This window comes from Ictalurus furcatus, chromosome 11, assembly GCF_023375685.1.
Source record: "Ictalurus furcatus strain D&B chromosome 11, Billie_1.0, whole genome shotgun sequence".
Taxonomy (NCBI): Eukaryota; Metazoa; Chordata; class Actinopteri; order Siluriformes; family Ictaluridae; genus Ictalurus; species Ictalurus furcatus.
In genome coordinates, this window is record NC_071265.1 from 10,795,979 (window position 1) to 10,820,000 (window position 24,022).

Below are 24,022 nucleotides of genomic sequence, written 5' to 3' on the forward strand. Positions count from 1 at the left end.
TTTTTATATATATATATATATATATATATATATATATATATATATATATATATATATATATATATATATTATATATATAAATAAAAAAATAAAATTAAAAAATATATATATATATTTTATATATATATATAAAAGATAAATGAGTATTTATTATTCTTTAAGAAAAAAATGATACTGCTCCAGACCAGCCATGGAAACCAAAGCAAAAACCATAGATTGTTCATAATGAGGTAGACTGAGATATCTAATGAGAAGGATGTGACAGGAGAACAAACATACAGTCAGATGTTAGGATGAAACTGCATTATGGCAATTATGATCCAAGGCCAGTGCACTGGATTATCGTTGGCCAGGTCAAGGTAAAAATAAATATGCTTACAACAGTTTCTATTTCTAACTAAGTAGGCAGCTTGCTGTGTTGGGCATACTTCTTAAACTTCATTTTAATTTAAGAATTTAATTGGGATTAAGGGTCTTGCTCTTGGGCTCAGTGGTGGCTCTCTAGTGGTCATAGGATAGGAATTTTCACAATCTTAGGGCCTTAACTGCTGAGCCACTATTCATAGTAAAATCACTATAAAGAGTCTTGGGAACAAAGTTCCCATTGGTTCATTAATAAGTAACTGTTTATACCAGGTCTTAGAAATAATTCTTGTTCAACCCTTCAGTTTGGCATGATTATAGAAATACAGTTCCCTCTGAAAGTATTGGAACAGCAAGGACAGTTCTTTTGTTTTTGCTGTACACTGAAGACATTTATGTTTGAGATCAAAAGATTAAAATGAGATGACAGATCAGAATTTCAGCTTACATTTCCTGCTTTTTACATCTAGATGTGGTAAACAATAGAATGTTGCATTGTTCTTGGCAGACCACCCAATTTTTAGGTGAGCAAAAGTACAGGAACAGAGGTTTGAAGTAATTTAAAGCAAATAACACAATATTTAGTTGCATATCCCTTGCTTACAATAACTGCATCAAGTGGGTGAACCCCCTGAAGTCACAAAGCTTTTGCATTCTTCTTTTGTGATTATTTTCCAGCCTAGTACCGCAGCTTCTTTCAGTTGTTTGTTTGTTGTTGAAGGGTTTCTTCCTAAAGTCTCCTCTTCAGTAGGGGAAATCCTGCTCAGTTGGGTTAAGATCTGGTGATTGACTTGGCCAGTCTAAACCCTTCCACTTTTTCCTCCTGATGAAGTCCTTTGTTGAGTTGGCTGTGTGTTTCGGATCATTGTCTTGCTGCTTCATGAAGATCTTCCCAATTGGATTGGATGTTTTTATCTGTAAATTGGCAGACCGAATGTTTCTGTAATCTTCTGAATTCACTCTGCTGCTACCATCATGAGTTACATCATCAATAAAGATTAGTGAGCCTGTTGCAGAAGCAGACATGCAAGCCCAAGCCATGACACTACCTCTACCATACTTGACCGATGATCTTGTATATTTTGGATCATGAGCAGATCCTTTCTTTCTCCACACTTTGGCCTTTCTATCACTTTGGTAGAAGTTAATCTTGGTTCCAGAACTTTTGTGTCTTGTCTCTTTTCTTTGTGAATTCCAATCTGTCTTTCTGATTCTTACTGCTAATGAGTGGTTTACATCCTGTGGTATGGCCTCTAGATTTCTGTTCTCCAAGTCTTTATCAAACTGTGGGTTGTGATATTTTCACCCAGAGCTCAAACCAAGAGTAGACATTCAGAGTTGTTAATTGTTAAAACAATCAATCTAACAGGGTACACCTGGGCAACAAGAAACACCAGTCAGTCACATGTTCCAGTATTTTTGCTGAGGTGAGACACTAAAAAGTATTACTGTTCTCATCCCTAAGTTGATTCTTTTACAGTAATAGAGAATATCCAAGGGTAATTCTTCATTTTAATGTCTAACACCCCATTGTGGCTGCACACTTTACAAAATGCACAATGTTCCCCTAGTTTTGACTTCTGTTCAGTCAAATGCATTGGAAACACTCATTTCATGAAATTTTGTTGCATATTTGGGATGTTTAGTTGCTGTTTGCAAATTAGCATTCATCGTTGAGGTCTGCGTGCAAAATAAGGTTAAACTCAATGGGCAGAATTGGCCAATAGACTGTTTTCCACAATTCCATGAAGGTACAGTGCTGTGCAAAATAATTTTTTGACTGATTTCTTCTGTTTTTGTGTATATCTCATACTAAATAGTTTTAGACATTAAAAACAAAATACAATATAAAACAAAGGCAACTTGAGTATATACACAATACAGGTTTTATTTATTTATTTCATTTATTGAGGCAAAAAACGTTATCGAACACCTATCACCAATGCGAAAAACTAATTGCCCCCTTAAACATAAAATCTGGTTGTGCCACCTTTAGCAGCAATAACTGCAACCAAACGCTTCCGATAACTGGAGATCAGTCTTTCACGTACTTCTAGGACTTACTCCTATGCTTTGGATCATTGTCTTGCTGCATAATCCAGTTGTGCAGAATTCATGTTTCCCTCAATTATTGCAAGTTGCCCAGGCCCTGAAGCAGCAAAGCATCCCCACACCATCACACTTCCACCACCATGCTTAAGTGTAGGTATTTATAAGTAATAGCATATGTGTTGCTTCTTAAAATGCTTAATCCAGTGAATAGTGCACAGCCATTTCTTCCTTGCAAGCACATCAGTGGGGAATGAGGGAAAGCTCTAGTACGGATGTCTGCTTTAATTATCAGAGCATGTGAGCTCTAATTGCTGCTTTTGTTCCAATATATAACCAAAAGCTTTGAAACATGACTATGTACGCTTCTACATTCATAGCAACACCGAATTGTGGAAAAGGTCTATTACACTGGATGAAGCTTAATAAATTACTAAACCCAGTGTTAATTTGCAACATTTTGTTAGTGTGAACAAAAATGTCATTTGCAAACACGACAATGAGACTGCAACAAAGGCAAAAACACATGTTTCACAGGTAAACTCATCCTCATAGACATTAACCTTTAATGTCCTATATTTCAGAGGATCCTTTAATATTAAAGGGACAGAACTGTAATCCAGTACTTTCTGGGACATTATGTGTATTAAGGTTCAAAGTTCCTTTCGAATAACAATGCAGTGACCTCACTAAAACCTGTTGGCTTGTATCAGGTTGAAACTCCAATAATTGTCACAATTGTTTTCCAGTTTGAACGTTTTTAACAACGGTCTCAAAGGTTGTATTTTTGGGGGTTCTTAAGCAAGGAAGCCATTATTTAGAGCCGTTTGACGTCCCTTGCCACAGCCTGCCACCTGCTGACTTTACGCAGCTGAGTGTAAGGAAGTCTGCTAACTGCCTCTTCCTTATCATTGTCACCTGGGTTGGGGGGACGACAAACCTCAAGAAAAACACAGATTCCTAGAACACTAGCACTTCTGATCCCTCATCATCTCCAGCCTATCAGATGCCTGCAAGCCCTTCCCGTAGTGCAGACCGCAGGAATTGAAAATACCCGTCCCAACTGCAGGGGTGTGTGTGTTTGGTGTAGATCTGCTAGATCTCATGCCCCTACCTCAACCCTTTTGTGTTCCTCGTCCCTTTTTTTTTACCCTTTCCCTCTCTCTCTTTCTTCTTTTTCAGTGTGGCAGAAACTTTGCTGAATGAATTAAGTTTCGTGAACTTCCAGTTTGTTTGGCAGGTTTTGCAGATGTGTGGAATATAAACAGCACGTGTGGCAGTTTAACAGCGCAGCTAGGCGTTTCCCCAAGGCATCAGGAGCCGAGTAAACAAGCTCAGCGTGTTGCCTACATTATTCAGTAACGCTGTGCTAGCTGAGCTCTTCCTGCTTCTGCTTCACAAGTGAACGTACCACAGATTTTCACCTTTAAATGGAAATTTGTAGTAAAGCTTGGGCAGCTTCTCATAAATGATGTAATCTACTCTGCAAATGAAACTCAACTCAAGATTAGAAAGTTGTGATCTGAAATCATTTGAGGAGCATTCAAGGCCTCAAATTGCCATGTATTAAATGTGGATAATTTTTTAATTATTTTTTTTTTTGCAATTTTAGATTTTTGAATTATTTTGCAGGGACTTTATTGAGCAATAGTTGTGGTTAAGTTAAAACATTAGCGATTGTGACATGAGTTATCTAAAATGTGTTCATTTCAGTAGTCACTGAGTAGATAAATAGCTCAAATCAATGCATTATACAGTTAGTACAATGAATGTTTTTGTTTTAGATTTCAGAACTGATCATTTAAAAACCCTGTCTTCATTTTCTCTACAGTTTTTGTTGTAAGAGAGCATACTAATGTCATGTTAGTGTCACATCATCTCAGTACATTATCCATAATAAGTCCCAACATATCCTGCTGACTTGTTTGAGGCAGTGATTTGAAAATCGGGCACGTTGCTCTTTCAGCATTTCAGACAACATGAAAGTATGGACGCTGTCCTTTAGAAAAGTATGTTATATGTTGCAATTGATGCTCGTTGTGTTGTGACTGAATCGATGTTAATTTTTCTCTGAATCCCCCTCAGAAGGAAGAAGGGAGGGTACAGGGACACCTGAACAACACGGACTCCAACCAGTACATCCGAGACCTCAAAGACCAGATCGCAGAACTCAAGGATGAGGTGAGGTTGCTCTCAGCAAGCTATGCAAATATGAAATCAGAAGGTTTATTGTTTTACTTGCACAGATTTAACAAGGGGAAATAACCAAATGAGCTAAGCTGCATAAATTTTTTTTTGTCCCTAAAGTCACTGTGGTCCAAGGTGTACTGCTTGGTAAACTGCTACATCTTTTTTTTTTTTTTCTCACCGTTTGTGTGTTTTTGATCTGCCAGCTTCTTGTGTGGTTTTGCTTTTTATTTTTTCCTAGGCTTTGCGAACACTTTGAACAAATTTCTGAGCTTCTCTAGCAGTGGTGTTTAGAAGTGTTAACTACGCCCTGCAAAATGCTGTTTCCTGCACAATGGCAGTTAAATTTGCCCGCACACGCCCCACTCTTCGATTCTAAGGTTTATATGTACTTTTTTTTTGCATTTTGGCCACAAGAACCGCCTCTGGAACTATTTCAGTCCTTATACTTGGTTTACTGAACTTAGTCCAGGTGTTTGAACGTGTTAACATGCTTTTCACAATGAAAAGTTGAACATTCATTCGGTGGCAATGATTATACGAGGCTTTTAGAATTCCTTCTCTTCAGATGTCTGAGATGGGAACCGGGAACTTGGAGCTCCAAGTGGTTTCATTTTTTAAAATTTGTTCGTGGTGGTCATGTTCATTAAAAATAAATAAGTAAATACACAATAGCCTTAAACCTAGGGTTGTCACAGTATGGGTATAAAATGATTGTTTATTTATTCATAGAGCTTTCCACCAACAGAACCCATTAGGTCCATTTTATAGGCTACTTATTTTTGAGTTATTGAGGTTTGGATTAAACGCAAGGGACCAGTCAAACAAACTATCAGAATAATGCAATATTTCCACCTCTGGATGTGTGATTGTGCCCTGCGATGGATTGGCACCCTGTCCAGGCTGTACCACGCCTTGTGCCCCATGCTCCCTGGGATAGGCTCCAGGTTTCCATGTGACCCTGAAGGAAGGATAAGCGGTATAGAAGATGGATGGATGGATTTAACTGTATGACCACGTTTTTTATTTATTTATTTATTTTATTGTATTATTCCACATTTCTCCCCAATTTGTTTAACTGCCAATTCCCACCATTATATGCATCCTCTTAGACACATGAAGTCAGCCAAAGCATTTGTCCGAACTGATGCTCATGCAGCATCAAAGGGCAGACTCTTAATACACACTATGGAAAGTGCTGTCTTCCCTCTTCCACACATATGAGCTCAGAGACACCCACAACTGGCTAGTATCACTGTGATTGACAAGAGATGTGATTCCTCCCAATCAGGGATGGCTTTGTGGCATTGCCAAGATTCAACCTTGCTTACCACTTTTTACTTTTAAGGCATAAAGTTAAAAATCCCACGTTTTCTACAAGAGCGTTGAATATTTTGCAGTAAAACCTACTTGGTAATTTGCTTTGCCCTGTAAGAATTATTTTGGAAGTTTTAACACTTGAGCAGGACCAGCAGAAGACTGTTTTCCCTCCAGTTCTAGGAGGAAACGCATGCAATGTGATTTTGAACGTTTGTTGTATTTCCAAAATATTTTATCTTGATATGACCATGCTTAGCTAGCGTGTAACGTATTCATAGCACGCATGCATATTTTATGAAAAACTTATGCTTTTACGTTTCACCACCCAGTTGGTGTACGTTTTTTTTATTTTTATTATTCGTTTTTTAAAATTATGTCTTGCTTCACCTTGTATGTGAACTGCTTTATTTATTTTAAAAAATCTGATTAGAGATCATCAATAGAATCGTTTAAAAAATAATAATAATAAATCAAGATGCATACAAGAATCTTTTTTTTTTTTCCTCCCCCCTCCTCACATGGTGTTTATAAGCGCTTCAGTTATGAAATGTGTGTTATGTAAAGGCAGGACCCCAGGAGTGTGACCCCTCTAACTCCTGGATTTGTATGCAAAATGGGTTTAATGAGCAAAGCATTTATTAAGCGACATGCTGTATTTTTCTTCAGATGGGGAGTTGTAACTAGAGGGGAATTTGCATAATTAAAAAGTGTAAAAACATCTTGGATGTGAGAAAGCTCAGTGGAGAACAGAAAACAGAAACTGCGTCATTGATTTACATTGTGAGGATATAGTCAGATTTTTATCCTCTTCTTGAAAAACAAAAGGTTGGTGGCTTGTGGTTAAACTGCAGCATACTAAACCATTCAGACCGTTCCTCTCGAATCCCTATCAACAAAGTGCAGAAAGGTCGCTTTAGCCCAGAAAGCTGCTTGTTTCCTCTTCATATCCACTCCTGCCTCAGCATCGGTATACTTTGTGGCTTGATACCTTAGCCAGCATGGCTGATGTGATATTTGTGGTGAGGGGGTTAAAAAGTGAAGAACGATTGAAATATGGGATATGGTTTCTTCTCTTTCAACCAGAAAAAAAAACACGACGTGGCTCACATTGTTTGTCACAGTAATTAAAAACGCACCCCAACAATTAGATGGGCTAGTAGTTTGGATGCTTTCAAGAGAAGCAAAAGCTCATTAAATCTGAAAAGGAGGCAGCTACCTCAATGTCTTTCAGTCTCACAAGTCAGTTGTCTTATGAGGCAGCGCTTCAGTAACTAGGAAAGTTTGAGACGGGCTTCAAAGGCATCAGTACTCTGTGTCAACACTTTGCTTGGTTATGCTCATGCTCACTAACCCTAAACTTCTTTAGACAAGATGGAAAATAGGTATTCAGATATTTCTCACTAGAAATAAAAAATAAATAAATAAATAATTACAAATAACAAATTTGGTGATAAAACACTCCCCTTTTATTTATTTATTTATTTATTTATTTATTTTTTATTTTTATTTTTTTTGTACATTTTTTTCTTGCCCCAGTTTTTTTTGGTGCAGATTTATTTGCACTGGATTATGTGATATATAGGACAGTGAAAGGTTCATGTATGCTGCCTACAAAAATCTACTAGAAGAAGGAACTGCTGTAGGCTGAATTCAGTGTAATGCCTTCCTGCCTCTGATTATAACCTGACATTTGAACACACACTTGTATCTCATTTAATTCGCTTCACAACTAATGATACCGCAGCAGTATAAAAACATTTTGGCCTGTTGTGTGCTTGAAATGACTTCACCAATGCTTCTGCTATTATAATGCCTTGGTTTTAATAAGGACTGCACTGCAGGTAAAAAAGAAAGATAAATTTCTTTTGTGTTGTGATTATTAAATCTGTTTTTGAGGTGCAAGCAGTATGTGGAAAATATATGTGAAAATGATTTAATACACCTTTTCAAAGTCTCTGCAGTCCAGAAAACAGGGCCATCTAAGATACGAAGAGTGCAAAAAGCTTTCTGCCGGTTACTATTTAAATCACGTAATTGTTAAAGAGTGAGAGGTTTCCCATCAACCATATTTGCACCGAGTGAAACTAAACACCCTCAACACAACCTCTCAACACCACTCGGCTGTCACACATCAAGTGTCTTGCTGCTGGTTTCCGGCCTATTCATAATCATCTCTCTCGCTCGCTCTCTCTCTCTCTCTCTCTCTCTCTCTCTCTCTCTCTCCGTGTTTCTCTTTTTCTCTTTCTTTCAATCCACTTGAATGTGAAGTTCTTGTAACCTACAAAAGAAGTTTGTTTTCTGAAAATGTAATTACACGTTAAGATGTTTAATGAGAATGTGAGGTCACACATGAGGTGTTGCGGTTGCTTTGAAATACCCATGAATACCTCTCTTCCCACATGTCTGTCTTGGTGAGGCAGTGTGTTTCAGGTAAGTGAGAGAGAGAGAGAGTGTGTGTGTGTCTGTGTTTTAAGCATCTGTGAATTACACCCCACAGAAAATTCAAACCCACATTTCTGTCAAGTTTCCTCATCACTTGGGTTTTATCTTGCTTTATTTCTTTTCATTTATTTATTTATTTATTTTTTCTCCCCCAGATGTGCGTGCATGTCATTTACATTGAGCACTATTTATTTTATTTCCTGCCTACAGTCACTTCCTTCTCTGAGCATAAATAGACTGAGGCTATGTATATCTATATGTTGAGCCTATGTAATTTTCCATGCACAAGAAATCTGATGTAGCGTAACCTGTAGCAGTGTAGTAGAATGGTAGTATACATCACATATTTAAAAAGCCCCTGTCCTTTTATATGACGTACACATTTCCTACAAAGGCAACACTTTTTACGTGAAACACGTCCGTGAGTTTGCCAGCAAATCTCTAAACCTGAGACTGATCACTGGGATGTAGTGAAATTGTGTCAGAAGTTCTTGTGCCTAGAAAGCCCCACCTCTGAATAACAAGATGAGGATAAGAATTTAAGGGCGTTCATTCATTTCTGTAGGAGAACCATGACTTTAATGCAACGTGAAAAGCAGCATCACTGCGACTAATTTGAGGCAGCTTGTTAGCGCTTTGATGTCTGATGAAATATTTGTGCACTGTTACTCAGATAAACACAGGAAGGTTTGTGACCCTGTTACCAAACAAGGTAAATAGCAGATTGACGTTTAGTCACAGTGCTTGGTGTCTAGGTATAGTTTACCCCCCATTTTTACGCCCTTTATATCCAGTAACAAGGCATTTTTGTCTTGTATTTGGTTCTAGATTTAAGACTATAATATAAATATAATCTTAGATGTATATTGTGTTCATTGTGTATCAGTAGAAAAGAGCTTGAAGTAACTTGCCACCAAACTGCACCGCAGTACATAGAAGAGAAATTATTCCGTTTTGGAATAAACAATTTAGTTATTCAGTTCAATACAGGGTGTCCCAAAAGTCTTCATACATGGGGACATGATTACATTTCAGCAAAATGTACTCCAAAATTTTTTATATTTAGTTTATATGGTATTACTTTCATCTAGCCTTTAAGAATGCCTTTGACAAAAGAAGAACCTATTGAAATCATTCTCATGGATGGATCAGGAAGCTGTCGTGAGGTTGCGATGGACTTTAAAAGGAAACATTGCAAGCACATCACACAAGACACTGCTGCCAAACTTATTAACAAATTCAAAAAGACTGGAAGTGTTTCGGACCAACCGAGAAGAAGTGGACGTCCACGAACATCCACTGACGAAGGCACAACATGACGAAGGTGCTGGCAAACACAGTCCCCTGTGTATGTAGACTTTTTGGACACCCTGTAGTACTGTAGAATTATTGACTTTTTATTAATTTATTTTTTTGCCTTTAATGTACTTTAAAGTCGTTTTTTGTTTAGACACTTCTCATTTTGTCATCTTTAGAAGCATCTTTGCTTTACTTGCTTTTATACATGTGCCTAAGATTTGTAAAAATTCCATTAATTGAAATAGTATACTCATTTAATTGACTTGAAGCATTACATCTGTACAAGTCAGTGAGACTTTTTAAAGTAATGAAGTGAAAAACACTTTGAGGCGTGCTGTTATAGAAAAATAATCGTGTAATGCGATTATAGAAGTTGATTATTTTCCAAAAGACATTTTATTCCTCTTACACCACAGCAATTTGGACAGTTTTTTTATTAATTAAAATATGACATACTTTTTAGCCATTTTTATTTACATTTAATGTTCATAATATTCATAAAACATGTTGGTTCCTGGTATAACGTGTATTATAACAGCTACAAACAATCACTCTCTTACCAGCATGTCATTTCTCTGTCTTGAGGTTAATAAGAAAAAAGTTGGGACTTTACCTCTGACTGTTACAAAGCTCTGACGCTGGAGACTCCTAAAAATGTGACATAAACATTGTGTCACAGAAAACGTCAATGATTGCATGCAGGGATTTTTTGTTTGTTTATTTTGCGCATCCTCCGCACTGTTGTTTCTGTAGAAACAATAACGTATTAATATAAATCTTGCACCCAAAACTATGAGCCCTGCTGTTAGAAATTTAATCAACACATTCTGAATAATCGGAGTTGAGCGTTCAGCAGTGCTTTCCTGTAAAACAAGCACAATATTAGCCTTAATACACAGTGTATTATTATTTTTTTTTTTCAGTCAGCTGACAGCATGGCACATGTAGTACAAGATATCATGCTCTCATATATGTATGTGACTGAAAACATCTTTGTGCTTACCTAAGATGCAGATGATGTGTAGTGAAAAGGTCGAGGACCCTATTACCCATATCATGAGGCTAAAAACAAAATGTGCTTTTATTGCATAAAATGTTGGCCCCTTCTCTCTGCAAGGTGCACAAGGGTGTTGGATGTCAATCTGCATCCCATGCTAAGTGTATTATACAAAGTGTATCGCCTGATAGGGAATATAAGGTTAGTGCATAGTTAGGATTAGTGCATATTCTGTTCCCTGAAGGAGAGAAACGAAGCACAGCGCAAGCTGAGAGAGACTCTTGTGATAAGGGGTTATGGGTAAGCATCAGAGCCACCCACCTCCATCACTATGCATGATCTGCCTTACATATAAGAATAATAGTGTCATCAGGCAGAGGTAGTGGTCAGTGGTCACATGGAAGACCATGTTTCGATTCCCGGATGGGGAGACTGGTTTAGAGGGACGTGGTAAACACTGAGTGGTTAAGGCATTGGGCTGTTGTTCAGAAGGTTGCGAGTTTAAATCTTAGCAACACCAAGCTCCCACTTAGTTGCTTTGGATAAAAGTGTCAGCCAAATGAGTAAATGTGGAAAGTAAATACCTTATTCCCCACCTTCAGTGGTTATGCACGCAAGCCTGTAGTTAGACAGCGCATTACTTAGACCTCACGCAACTAAAACATAGGGGCTTTTTATAGAAACTTTTATGTTGGACACGGTCATGTTTCGGATAGCATGCGTTCTCGAGACATTTCCCAGCTCAACACACTCATGAGGAAGGCTTCCTAGTATTTACATACATGCTTTGCCTGAGGAAGATGTTTCTGTGCTCTAATGGCCCTCGGTCTTTGAGTGTTCTGATGTGTGTGTGTGTATATATGGTTTGTTTACAGGTCCGCTGTTTAAAAGGGCAGAGGGGCTTACTCGACCGCACCAATTTTGATAGGATCCACCTCGTCAATCACTACAGAGGGGACAACGAGTCATACCAGTCCTCAGATGAAGACGGTGTGAAGCTACCGCTTAACGTGACCCCCTGTCAAGGTGGCGGCCGCATCAAACTCCACCCCCAGCTGGGAGACACAGACAGCGATGAAGACGGAGAGAGTCTGAGGCTCATGGTGCCTTCCAGCAGCAGCCATAAGAGCACCACTGTGTGACCACCGACACTAACACATCAGACTGCAATCTGCAGGGAAGTCGCACCGAAGAGTCCACAGTTGCATCCAGATCTGAAAATGCCATCTGCTTCTGTACAACTAGAAATCCTGAAGTGTTCTGTACAAACCAAGAATCAGGATTTTTATTCACATCTGCCTTATTCATTTTGTTTTTGCCAAAATGAGCCAGATGTTTATATTGGAACTTGTCTTTGCATTTTGGCAAGAAATTCATTGGCTTGTTGTGCTCTTTAAAGCCAGACTGGACAGGAACAAATACTGAAAGTCCCTAAGACTACCCAGACTCTTCTACACCACACATCGCTCTACCAGAGATGAATCGACTTGTGTGGTATAGTCTTTTATGCATTATGATAAAGCGTCATTCTTCTAATTTTTTTATTTTTTCCTTCTTTCTTTTTCTTTCTTTTTTTTTATTTTTTAAAAAGAGTAATCAAAATCCCATGGTATGCATTCGTGGGTGTCCGTCATGTTTAGGGGAAACACTATCGATCAGATGAAAACACAAACCTGCAAACGGAAATGGATTAGTGTCATATCAACCAACAATAACAACCTTGTTTTAACCATCGCATGCAGTATATCTAATGACCTTTGTTTTTATGTTAAAGCAGCTTGTCAAAGATCTCACATCCGTGTGTATAATAATATATAAATATATATATGTGTACATGTTGTTTTGCATCTCCATTTTGACTTGAAAGTGTGTATGTAATGAATTTCATATCCTGGATGTACAGAGTACAATTCAGTTGAAAGGGACATAATCACTGCTTTTGGGAGATGTTTGAATGCAACACCGTGCTTACTTCTATGTTCTCACTGTACTGTATCCAACTCTTGATTTAGAACATGGTTCTTACTATCAAAATATCGTTATTGTTCTGTTGCCTGGAAAGACATTATCGGTTTCTTTATCACAATGTTTTTTAAAGCATGTTTGAAAAGAGCATGTACCACATTTTAGAGCAATTTCACAAAAGGCAAATACAAACCAAACAGAAGACTCTGTGAAGTCATCATAGGAGTGTTTCTGTTCTTGACACCTCATTCATGTTCACCACATTTGTTGCACATTTGCACAGAACGTGCGGAGAGCTCCAGAAGTATTGAACACTGACGGTTGTTTTGGATCTATGCTCTAGCGCTTGGGATTACAGATGCCAGTAATTAATGCTGGAATGACCGTCAGTTAAAGAAATGTATAGTGTGGTTTGTGTGTTATGCCCTCCGTTTCAGACCATTTCCCCTTTTAATATTGATTGTGTACAATGAAATCCTGAAATGTGTGTATAAGGAACTTTCACTTTTTAGTTCTTACGAAGCTGTTTCCCAGCCAGGACAAAACAGATCAGCGTCCTATATAATGAAGTGCCACCCAGTTACCGTATAGCTACTTTGCTGTACGATGTTTTCTGTTCATCTTAGAAATTGTTCTGCTGCTATTCTTGGTGAAGAAGTAAATCATATTTCCATGTTCCTGCCATAACACTAATGTCCACCATGGATGGTTCCTTTTCCTTCCTTTATTTTTTTTTAAACTTGAGCACAGGTTTATCCATCCACACCATGTTCTAAACATGACCGCCTTCTTATAGCACTTTGCTTTAGCAACCCTTGTATTTTGGTTCTGAAGACGTTTTGTGCTTTTGATATAGTTGTTCAAACTTAGGTTCTGCAAGTGTTTTTCCTGCATGTGGTGAGTTGTCACATCACTACTTACATTAGTGGTTTGTTTTTAGTCATGCAATAAATGAATAATTCTGGCCTCTTTTATGTCTGTATTATGGTAAGTTTTACTAGTACCAACAGTTTATTGGAAAAGCTGAGCCTTCATTCAATAGTGTTCAACACTAAAGATACCCAGAAACACATTACCATGTACACCTGTATGAAACTGGAAAACGAGTTCCAAAATCATTTGTAGAAGTGGTTTTTCATGACACACATTTTTTCTGTATGGACAAATGCTCTATGGTTTCCAAGTCACCAATTTAAAATGGCTGAATACACAATCTAATCCTGAGGTAAATAATGGTAAATAAATTTTAAAAACCAAAATGGTGCTAGACAATAGGAATTAGGAATTCATGATCACTGTATCATTCTAATCCTGTAGTGTCTTGTAATGTTGATCAGTTGCTCATGTCTTTCACCCTGACAGCAAGAGAAACCAATAACCCATAACCATGAGAATAGCCAGCAGCTAATATGAATATTTTGGAATGAGTCACGTTTTGGCTAGGCGATCTGTGCTCTTCAAATACTTGTGATACAGTACGGGTGTTTATACCTTCAATGAACACCTCTGTCTCAAAAAGAAACAAATGCTTTAGGTGGCCACAAATAGTCTGAACTGTATACAGAATGTGCTTGTATTTCCAGCATGCAGCACATCAAATGACCTTTGACTTTATTTAAAGGCAGCTTGCCAAAGGTCTCAAATCTGTGTGTGGGTGGGTGTGTGTGTACACATAAAGTGAAATATTTTTTTGTTTTAATCTTGATGATTACGGCTTACAGCTCATGGAAATTAAAAATCCAGTATCTCAAAATATTCAAATAAAGAATTTATAATACAGAAATGTTGACCTTCTGGATAGTATGTTAATTTATGCACTCAATACTTGGTTGGGGCTCCTTTTGCACAAATTACTGCATCAATGTGGTGTGACATGGAGGCAATAAGCCTGTGGCACTGCTGTGGTGTTATGGAACACCTGTGGTATCTACTACAGGTAGATACACCTGTCTGTGGTAGTAGAGCAGGTTGTCCACTAATCGTAGGGTTGGCGGTTCGATTCCCGGCCCACATGACTCCACATGCGGAAGTGTCCTTGCGCAAGACACCGAAACCCAAAGTTGCTTCTGATAGCAAGCTAGCACCTTGCATGACAGCTCTGCTACCATTGGTGTGCAAACCAGGTTTATTGTGAAAAGACTTTCAGCTATTTACAATGAACAAATCAAACTAAAGCAATTGAAATAGTTCGACACAACGAATACTTCAGGTGGTTTCCCCAAATTCAACTGAAAATGCAACTTATAATGATTTCTCCAGTTTAAAAATTATTCAACCCCCTGAATAGAATCCCTCACAACAGCACAAATATACAAAACAGATGTTGTCTTAAGCACACCTGATGCAATCAATCAAGGGCTTCATTATTTGCACCAGGTGTGCTTGAGCTGGAACACCTGAACTGGACAGAAAAAGGAAGCTATTGACGGCTGCAACCAGATTTCTGAGACGGCAGGTTGTGCAAAACCCTTGAGTGACTGCAAAAGACCTGCAGCAAAACTTGGTGGTAACAGGCACTGAGGTTGCATTGAACACAGTAAGGCACGTACTAAACACAGAAGGTTTCCATGCCAGAACTCCAAGACATTCACCACTACTGACCCAAAAGCACAAGAAAAGTAGCTTCAAAATCATATAAATAAGCCACAGAAGTTTTGGGATTGTGTTCTGTGGAACTTTTCGGCACGATGGATCAGCGGTATGTCTGGAGGAAGAAGAATGAAGAAAGAACACTCTATCCACAGTCAAGCATGGTGGTGGCTCGGTGATGCTCTGGGACTACTTTGCATCCTCTGGCACTGGAAACCTGCAGCGTGTGGAAGGCAAGATGGATTTATTGAAGTATCAGGAAATCCTAGGAGAAAACCTCATGCTGTCTGTGAGGAAGCTGAAGCTTGGGTGTCACTGGACCTTCCAACAGGACAATGATCCCAAGCATACCTCAAATTCCGCCAAGGCTTGGTTGCAGAAGAAGTCCTGGAAGATTCTACAGAGCCATCACAGTCACCTGACTTAGAAAATCTCTGGTAGGATTTGAAGAAGGCGGTTGCAGCACGCAAACCCAAGAATATTACTGAACTGGAGGACATTGCTTATGGGGAATGGTCTAAGATTCCTCAGGAATGCTGCCAGAAGCTATGCATCTCATTTGCAGCAGGTCATAACAGCAAAAGGTTGCTCTACTAAGTACTGAAGATGCTTACCATGAAGGGGTTGAATAAATTTGAGACTGGAGAAGTCATTATAAGTTGCATTTTCAGTTGAATTTGTGGAGACCACTTGAGCCACGTTGTGTCTATTTCAAGTGCTTTTATTTGATTTCTTCATTGCAAACAGCTGAAAGTCTGTAAATTGACAATAAACTAAAATAATTAATTATATATATATAATTTGTAGAAGTGGTTTCTATGACAACTTTTTTCAGTTTGTAAAAATGTTCTGTGATTTTCAAGTCACCAATCTAAAATGGCTGAATACACAATCTACTCCTAAAGTAAATAATAACAAATAAACCAAAATGGTGATAGACAATTATATAGGAATTAGGAATTCATGCTCACTGTATCATTCTAATATTTTAATGTCTCCTAATGTTGATCAGTTTCTCATGTCTTTCACCATGACCGTAAGATAAACCAAAAACCCATAACTTTTAGAACAACCCCTTGGGAGTTGAAATGAGTCACGTTTTGACTAGGCGATCCGTGTTATTCAAATTCTTGTGTTACAGTACGGGTGTTTAAACCTTCAAGGAACACATCTGTCTAAAAATTAAGCAAATACTTAGGTGGTGCAAAATAGTCTGAACTGTGTCAAAATTTGCTTGAATTTCCAGGTTCTGAATCTGAAATAGGGCTGAATATACTTACAATGAAAAGCCATGTCACGTCTTTAAGAATTTTATGTTGGTGCCTCAAAGAACTGAAGAAATATTTTCCACTATAAAAAAAATACTATACATTTAATGTAATCATTTAATCATTGTTCATAATAGTTAAAGAACTATTTATAATAAAAACAAAGATCATTTTCGGCATGCCTCACGTAAGGAATCAAGCACAATGGGGCATGCTGTTACAGGAAAATAATCAACGACAGGGTGGTGTGATGTCATTACCACCCCGAAGTTGATTGTTTTCTTATAATAGTGTGTACCAAAATGCATTTTTAAAATTTATTTATTAAAGAATGGTAAGTTGTACAATTTGCAGAATTTATTATAGAGGTTTTAACATTTAATGTGGAACATCTGAGAAAGAAGTTTGTTTCCTGTCATCACTTGCATCATAACAGCTATGAACAATTGTTTCCTCACTTTTTCTTGATGTTAATAAGATAATAAAATGCAGCTTGTCATGTTACCGAGAAACCACAAAGCCCTCTGCAGCAGAACTATCTATCAGAGCTGCTGTTATGTATAAAATAATGACATGAATGAATGGAAATGATTGCCGCGCTATAAGAAAATAACCTGCAAAGGGGTGTTGGGATGTGGGGTGGAGTTACTGTTATTTATTTATTTATTTTTAATGTTTGTAGTTACATTTAAAGTTATAGGATGTCCATGAGACAAGATAGTTCCTTTTATAACTAACATTATAGCCACAATAAAGAGTCATTACCTGTTTTCACTCTCTTTAAGTTAATAAGACAACAGTACAAGTCCTTGAGAATGAGTTATTACTATAGAAACCGTATGTTATTAAAAAAAGCACATTGATATAAACCTGTGATTTGGCACACAGATGGCACTACTTTAAGGTTATACTACATACGATTAAAAGACTGAGCCGAACAGTCTTATCTGTCTTCTTAATGTGACAAATTATGAAATGATGTTAGATAAGGGGGTTTATTCTACTTTGAGATTATTAATAGTTTGATATCCAGTGTGCTCAGATTTATTTTAGTGTTCTGACCTGGTATGAATGTGTAGTAGTCTGTGTCAGGTTCAAATCTCTGCTAGCCTATATAATAATGATTACATGTTCATTATATATATATATATATATATATATATATATATATATATATATATATATATATATATATATATATATATATAAACAAATAAAAAAATAAAAAAGAGCGCTGTTGTCATGACGACTGTGCAACCCTCGCCCGCTAAATGAAACGTGTTACAAATAACGTTTTCAGGAAGTTAAGTTGTCTCTCACAGGAACAGAGCCGGCATGGCGGAGGTGTAAAAGCACCGGGGTTAGAGACACAGCCGGGGCTCCAGGATCACAGAAACACAGGATCACAGGTAAGCATGCAGTGCAGTGTGTGTGTGTGTGTGTGTGTGTGTGTGTGTGTGTGTGTGTAAATTGGAAAAATCGGCTGAAGGAAGGAGGCTGGGTTTCTGAAAGTAATCGCTAATATCCTTCTTATATTACAATCAAAGCTTCAAGATCAGCAAATCACGACTCGATTCAGAGTTCGCGTTTAGATGAACTCACCTGCCTTTATGCTTCAAACGCGCACTTTAAAAATGTATTTAATAAATGTGTGATGCTCGTGTGTGTGTGCATCTATCTATCTATCTGTCTATATACATACATATATATATATATATATATATATATATGTGTGTGTGTGTGTGTGTGTGTGTGTGTGTGTATATATATATATATATATATATAAAGCCTATGTATAAGAAGCAGAAAATAATCTGTATAAAAGAAGCTACTTATGTGATTATTATTATTATTATTATTATTATTATTATTATTATTATTAATGTATGATCTAGAAAAAGTGCATATCTCTGTACTTACATCTCTCTCCTCACACAGTCCTCACATGTTGCACAGCTTGCTTGAAGCTGTTATTTAGGGTTATAAAAAAAAGAGAAGAATTATGTGGTTGATAATGTTGCTTGTGAGTGTTGCTTCAAATGAGAAATGGTAGCAAAGTTAATACAAAAATTCTAATACAGTTAATTCTAATTTCGTATATGAGATTTGATGACATGTGTTTTGTTCATGTTGCAGGAATAAATAAAATCTGAATTACTGAACTGTGCGCATTATCGTGTCCGGATGCCCTGCGGTTGCACGCGCGCGTGTGCGTCTAATCAACGGAGAGCACATTGCGCTTTGATTTCCTGCGCCGTGATGTTAGACATTTCCAAATCCACAATCTAAAACCTCTCTGCAAGGTCCAAGATTGGAGTTCGAGATTAAATGTCTCAGATTTTGACTTCAGTTTACTGTTGTCCGTGTCGCGCTGATAAAGCCCAGAGCTACTAAAGATATCGTTAGTTAATTGTCGGTGCAATGTTTTGCGACAAGCAGACTAGGCCTCTAACTATCCATCCATCCATCCATCTTCAACCGTTTACTCCTTTTCAGGGTCGCGGGGAACCTGGAGCCTATCCCAGGGAGCATCGGGCACAAGGCAGGGTACACCCTGGACAGGGTGCCAGTTAGGCCTCTAACCATCACGGTGTTTTAGCCTGAGTAGTCTTTGGGTCACTGCACGTGTTCCGATGGGGGTTTGGATGACTCGAAAAAAATTGGCTAATGCAAGCTAATTTAGCCCATATATATATATATATATATATATATATATATATATATATATATATATATATATATATATATATATATATATATATATATATAGTTGCAAGGAATGTATTGCACTGTGTGCAAAATATAAAGTCAGTGTGCTACCCCGTCCTCATAGTGCGAACTTAAGCTTTCTTTAAATAAATCAAGCAGTTATCAAACATAGAACCGATAATCTGCTTTTTCCTTTTAGTCTTTTAGTCTACAAAAAATTGTAGGATCAATAAATCAGTGTTGCGCCCATAACAACTCTATTACCACGAGACAATGCATAAAACCCCCCTATGCTACAGAGATTCATTTTATGAGACTTCAGTGAAAGGAAAGTCCACAGAAGTTTACTGAGATGTTTCACGCGGTGAATGGCACGAGCCGACGTACAGCAGGTGAGAGAGCGCGTGCGTATCAGCTGGGTACCTGCGGTCCGTCTGTTCAGTGCGGGGTTCTGTTCCTACTATTCCACCAGCCAGGAGGATGTAAAGGGATGAGGGGGGATGAGGAGGTGGAGGAGGGGGGATGAGGAGGTGGAGGAGGGGGGATGGGGTGTTCACGACAGCAGATCACCGGCGTCCCGATTCTGCACTCAGAGAGAACAAGGCGTCTCTGTTCCACCTACACGTGCTCGCGGAAAAAGCAGGCGTGAAACTCGAGAGGGCGGTGCAGTGCAAGTACAGCCGTGGGGTGTGCACCAGTAACACAAAGCTTTCGCTGATTTTATTTTTCATAAAAATCAGATCAAACCAGGGAGGAAAATACCAGACTATATATAAGCGCTTAGAATCACGCGTTAATTCATTCAGTATGCTTTTGTTGCACGTTTGCACATTTCGTTAACCAACTGTCGACGCTTATTTTTTTTTTTTAGTTTCTATAATATTTCAGTAAGACAATGCGTGTATGCTAGGATACTTATTATCAGGAAGGTAGCCGGATAATGTTAGGCCTGTATATTGTATCTAGAAATATGTATAACGGGCTTCTAAATACCTTAGCCGCAAAAACACGCAAACAAACAATTTCATATCCAGATGTATTCCTAGTTTCATAAAAAAATATATTACTTTCCTTGTGGATACTAGAATGTGCAGTTAGGAACCTACCTTCAAAACGATTTAAGTCATCAAATCATTTTAAATCTATTTATGCATGTATGAAGGTACAAAAGGTTGATGCGACCACTTCAGTGATATACTGAAGTGTGTGTGTGTGTGTGTGTGTGTGTGTGTGTATATATATATATATATATATATATATATATATATATATATATATATATATATATATATATATATATATATATATATATATAAACTGTGAACTGTAATATGTTTGATGATGAAAAAGAGTTGTATTTAACTCGTCTCTCAGCATTAACCTCTCCTCTCCTCTCCTCTCCTCTTCTCTTCTCTTCTCTTCTCTTCTCTCCTCTCCTCTCCTGCTTCAGATCGAGTGTCACATTGATAAAGCCAGTGTATCATTTAATCCTGATTGCTCTGCTCCTAATTCCCGGTAGGGCTGAGTGCTCGTGTTCATTTATACAGCGGCGGACCCCCGCGCCCCCCTCCCCATAAAAAAAAAAAACAACAATACAAAAAACACGCAGGAACCCTTATGGTTGGCTTTCATTTAAAGCACCTGTCTGTCTGCAACACCTGGCAGACGGGCGAACAGTTGCACATGCGCAGTTCTCCTTCAGTACGCCTTATAGTTAGCTTTACAGGGGGGAACTGATTCCCTGCATGGCCTTTCAGTCGGACTTTCAGACGTACTGTACTGACGTCTTTTTTGCTAACTTGTAGGAAAAAGGAGAGAGTGAAGAGAGAAGAAAAATGCCTCGGTCTTTCTTGGTGAAGAGCAAAAAGGCTCACAGTTACCACCAGCCGCGGAGTTTAGAGGACAACTACAGCAGACTCGATACGATTTTAGCTCATATCTGCACAGGTATTTCATTTCTAAATATAATTGTTCGTTTATTTGTTTGTTTTAAATAAAATAATGAACTTTTAAAATGGTACCTATTGCTACAACGTATGTAGACAGAGTTAAGCTGTATGACTACTGATAAAGTTGTATGATGTAGGTTATTTATATTATAATAAGGTGTTAAGTGATGTATATTCATTAGATGATTAAGAATCAGCCCAATGTTAATGAAGTTTATTTACTAAGCTCTTTAAGTTATATGGAATAGGAAATTGTTTGTTTAAATTCAATTAAACGTTTTTCTTTTTTTCTTTCTTTTAAATTTTTTTTGTATTTTTACATGTTTAAATGTTATTATAAAGCTTGTGAACACATGAATGACCCTTGTGGAGTTCTAGACTAGATATTATAGCCTACAGGTTCAGGGATTTTTTTCCTCTAGCTGAACCTGAATTCTATTTTTTTTCAAGGTTTTGTTTAAATAACAATTTTTTTTTAAATACATTTTTTAAATCCATGGTGTGTGCAATATTCCAGACAGTGGGAGTGCAGAAGGCGGAGAGGTGTGTGTGGATGTTGGGAGTACAGAGGCGGCGGAAGTGTTAGCGCTCGCGGACTCCGGCGCTGTGCTCTCGCGCTCTCCGCTCAGCTGCAGCAGCGGTGTGTGTGATCGCTCTTCAGACTGTGAGGATAGCTGGAGGCCTCCATCACCCTCTGCATCACCAGGTACCAACCTGTGTGTGTGTGTGTGTGTGTTTGTGTTGTATTATTATAGCCTAGTAGTTTTACTTTTAGGGGTTCTAGTAACATTTAACGAAAGGGGTTTGTGAGCACTTCGACTTTATAAACCAGTGAAGTGAAGCTGGAAGTGTTTTTTTTTTTTTTTTTTAAAATAATAATAATAATAATTAAAAAAAACCTTTTTAGCGCCTTGAAACAAATTTTTCATCTTTAAACTTTGGGGTATTTATCAATACACCAACCAGAGAATGCTAATGAGGTGTTCTTCTTCTTCTTCTTCTTCTTCTCCTTCTTCTTCTTCTTCTTCTTCTTCTTCTTCTTCTTCTTCTTATTATTATTATTATCCATCTCGGGATTAATAAAGTCTTATCTTATCTTATATTTTATTATTATTATTATTATTGAGAAGTAAAGTAAATATAGTAGAACCACCATAAGTATAAGGCCTACACTGTCAGATAAAAAGAGTACTAAACTGTACCTTTCCTTGTCACCTTGAATATGTATCTTTCATCTAAAAATGTGGGTATATTTTACCTTTAAAAATGATTTAAGCTTTCCTACATATTTGGACTGTACTTACCTTTTAGACTACATATATAAAGACACACTAGGCCTATACGCACCTTTCTAGGTAAAAGATACATTACATACTGTACAAAAGGTGTACAGTTGATGATTCCACCCCAGTGACAAGGACTCGTACCCTTTAGTGCTCTTTTCTGAGAGAGTAAATGGAAAATTTGATACAAATATTGAATATATAATTGAAATATTGTTTTTAAACATCTTTAACGATTTTTACGTTTGAAGCTTGTGCAAATGTTCTGCACACCAATTAGGAAATGTTACTGAGAGATTAGTAGTCTTATTTTCATTATTATTATATTATCATTATATATTATATTAAAATGCTGAGTTTTTTTCTTCTTGTCCTATATATTATACTAACAGACATCTTTATCCTATTTAATGATATCTTATATACTGTATGTGTATACTGTGTTTATGTTTCACTGCATTGTAACTTAGACATCCACTAAAATCCATGTCTAATATGCATATTAAATGATATTGACACAAGACAGCAAATGGGCGACCTATACAACAGACTTCAGAATTGAGGAAATACTGATTCCTTTTTTTTTCCCTCAACAGACTCTGAAAAGTCATTTTCACCCGGTGTTGATGAAACCCAGCCGTTTGCGGTGCCCTTCGAGCCATGGAGCAACAGCTATTCAGGCTCTGAGATGAGACAGTTGGTCCGGCAGAACTTTAATCATCATCATCCTTCCCTAAATTATTATGGAGAACGAGTTATCGGACCTTCTCTTTTTGGTGAAAGGGGATCCAGCACAAGTATTTATGGCAATTATGAGTCGAGTACAAACATATTTGAGCGGCCTGCTGCTGCCCCTGGACTGTACATAGACAGGGAAATTCACAGACCCGAGATGAAAACGGACACAGCCAGACTATGCACTCGCCTTATGTTGAATGGAGCCTTCAAGTGCATCAAGTGCAGCAAGGTAACAGCACACAACTTTACTTTTTACTAGTTTGCAGACAGGAGTAACTTATAGCAGTCTTCCAACCCTATTTGCTACATTTTAAGCTTGTAGCCTGTCTGAAGTTCCCTGAGCTCAGGTAGTGTACTGTGTGTGTTGAGCAAACTGTCTTTTTCTCCACCACAGGTATTCTCCACTCCACATGGTCTAGAAGTTCACGTCCGGAGGTCCCACAGTGGAACGAGACCCTTCGGTTGTGACATTTGTGGGAAAACTTTCGGACATGCAGTCAGCCTGGAACAGCACAGATCTGTTCATTCTCAGGTAACTGTTGTTCAATTCACCAAAATCTGTCACTCACAGCATGCAGACCCAAAGACTGAACTGTTTCAGTGTTTATTTTATTGTATTTTTACATTATGTGGCATCTTGTTTTCACAGGAGAGGAGTTTTGATTGTAAAATTTGTGGGAAAACTTTCAAAAGATCCTCTACTCTATCCACGCACCTTCTCATTCACTCTGATACAAGGCCTTACCCGTGCCAATACTGCGGCAAGAGGTTTCATCAGAAATCAGACATGAAGAAACACACGTTTATTCACACAGGTGGGTTTATTATCACAGAATGTCACCTTTCAAATAAATGAGTTCAAGG

At 37.8% G+C, this 24,022-nt stretch overlaps 2 protein-coding genes across 10 annotated transcripts in view; both read left to right on the plus strand.

Annotated features, from left to right (window-relative positions):
* evi5b (ecotropic viral integration site 5b) overlaps window positions 1-13,586 on the plus strand; it is a 67,498-nt gene extending 53,912 nt beyond the window's left edge. For all 8 annotated transcript variants that reach the window (XM_053635800.1, XM_053635807.1, XM_053635805.1 and 5 more), the window contains 2 exons: window positions 4,498-4,593; window positions 11,533-13,586. In XM_053635800.1, coding sequence (XP_053491775.1) covers window positions 4,498-4,593; window positions 11,533-11,799 — 363 coding nt within the window. In that variant the 3' untranslated portion in view covers window positions 11,800-13,586. The remainder of the gene's footprint in view (window positions 1-4,497; window positions 4,594-11,532) is intronic.
* A 4,228-nt stretch (window positions 13,587-17,814) lies between these two features.
* The window catches only part of gfi1ab (growth factor independent 1A transcription repressor b), a 7,408-nt gene continuing 1,200 nt past the window's right edge, over window positions 17,815-24,022 (plus strand). Inside the window, exons 1-6 of one of the 2 annotated variants that reach the window (XM_053635809.1) lie at window positions 17,815-17,888; window positions 20,994-21,135; window positions 21,655-21,843; window positions 23,017-23,387; window positions 23,553-23,690; window positions 23,808-23,973. In XM_053635809.1, the coding sequence (XP_053491784.1) occupies window positions 21,024-21,135; window positions 21,655-21,843; window positions 23,017-23,387; window positions 23,553-23,690; window positions 23,808-23,973 (976 nt within the window). In that variant the 5' untranslated portion in view covers window positions 17,815-17,888; window positions 20,994-21,023. Of the gene's footprint in view, window positions 17,889-20,993; window positions 21,136-21,654; window positions 21,844-23,016; window positions 23,388-23,552; window positions 23,974-24,022 lie in introns of both variants that reach the window. The other variant, XM_053635808.1, reaches the window with a different exon arrangement.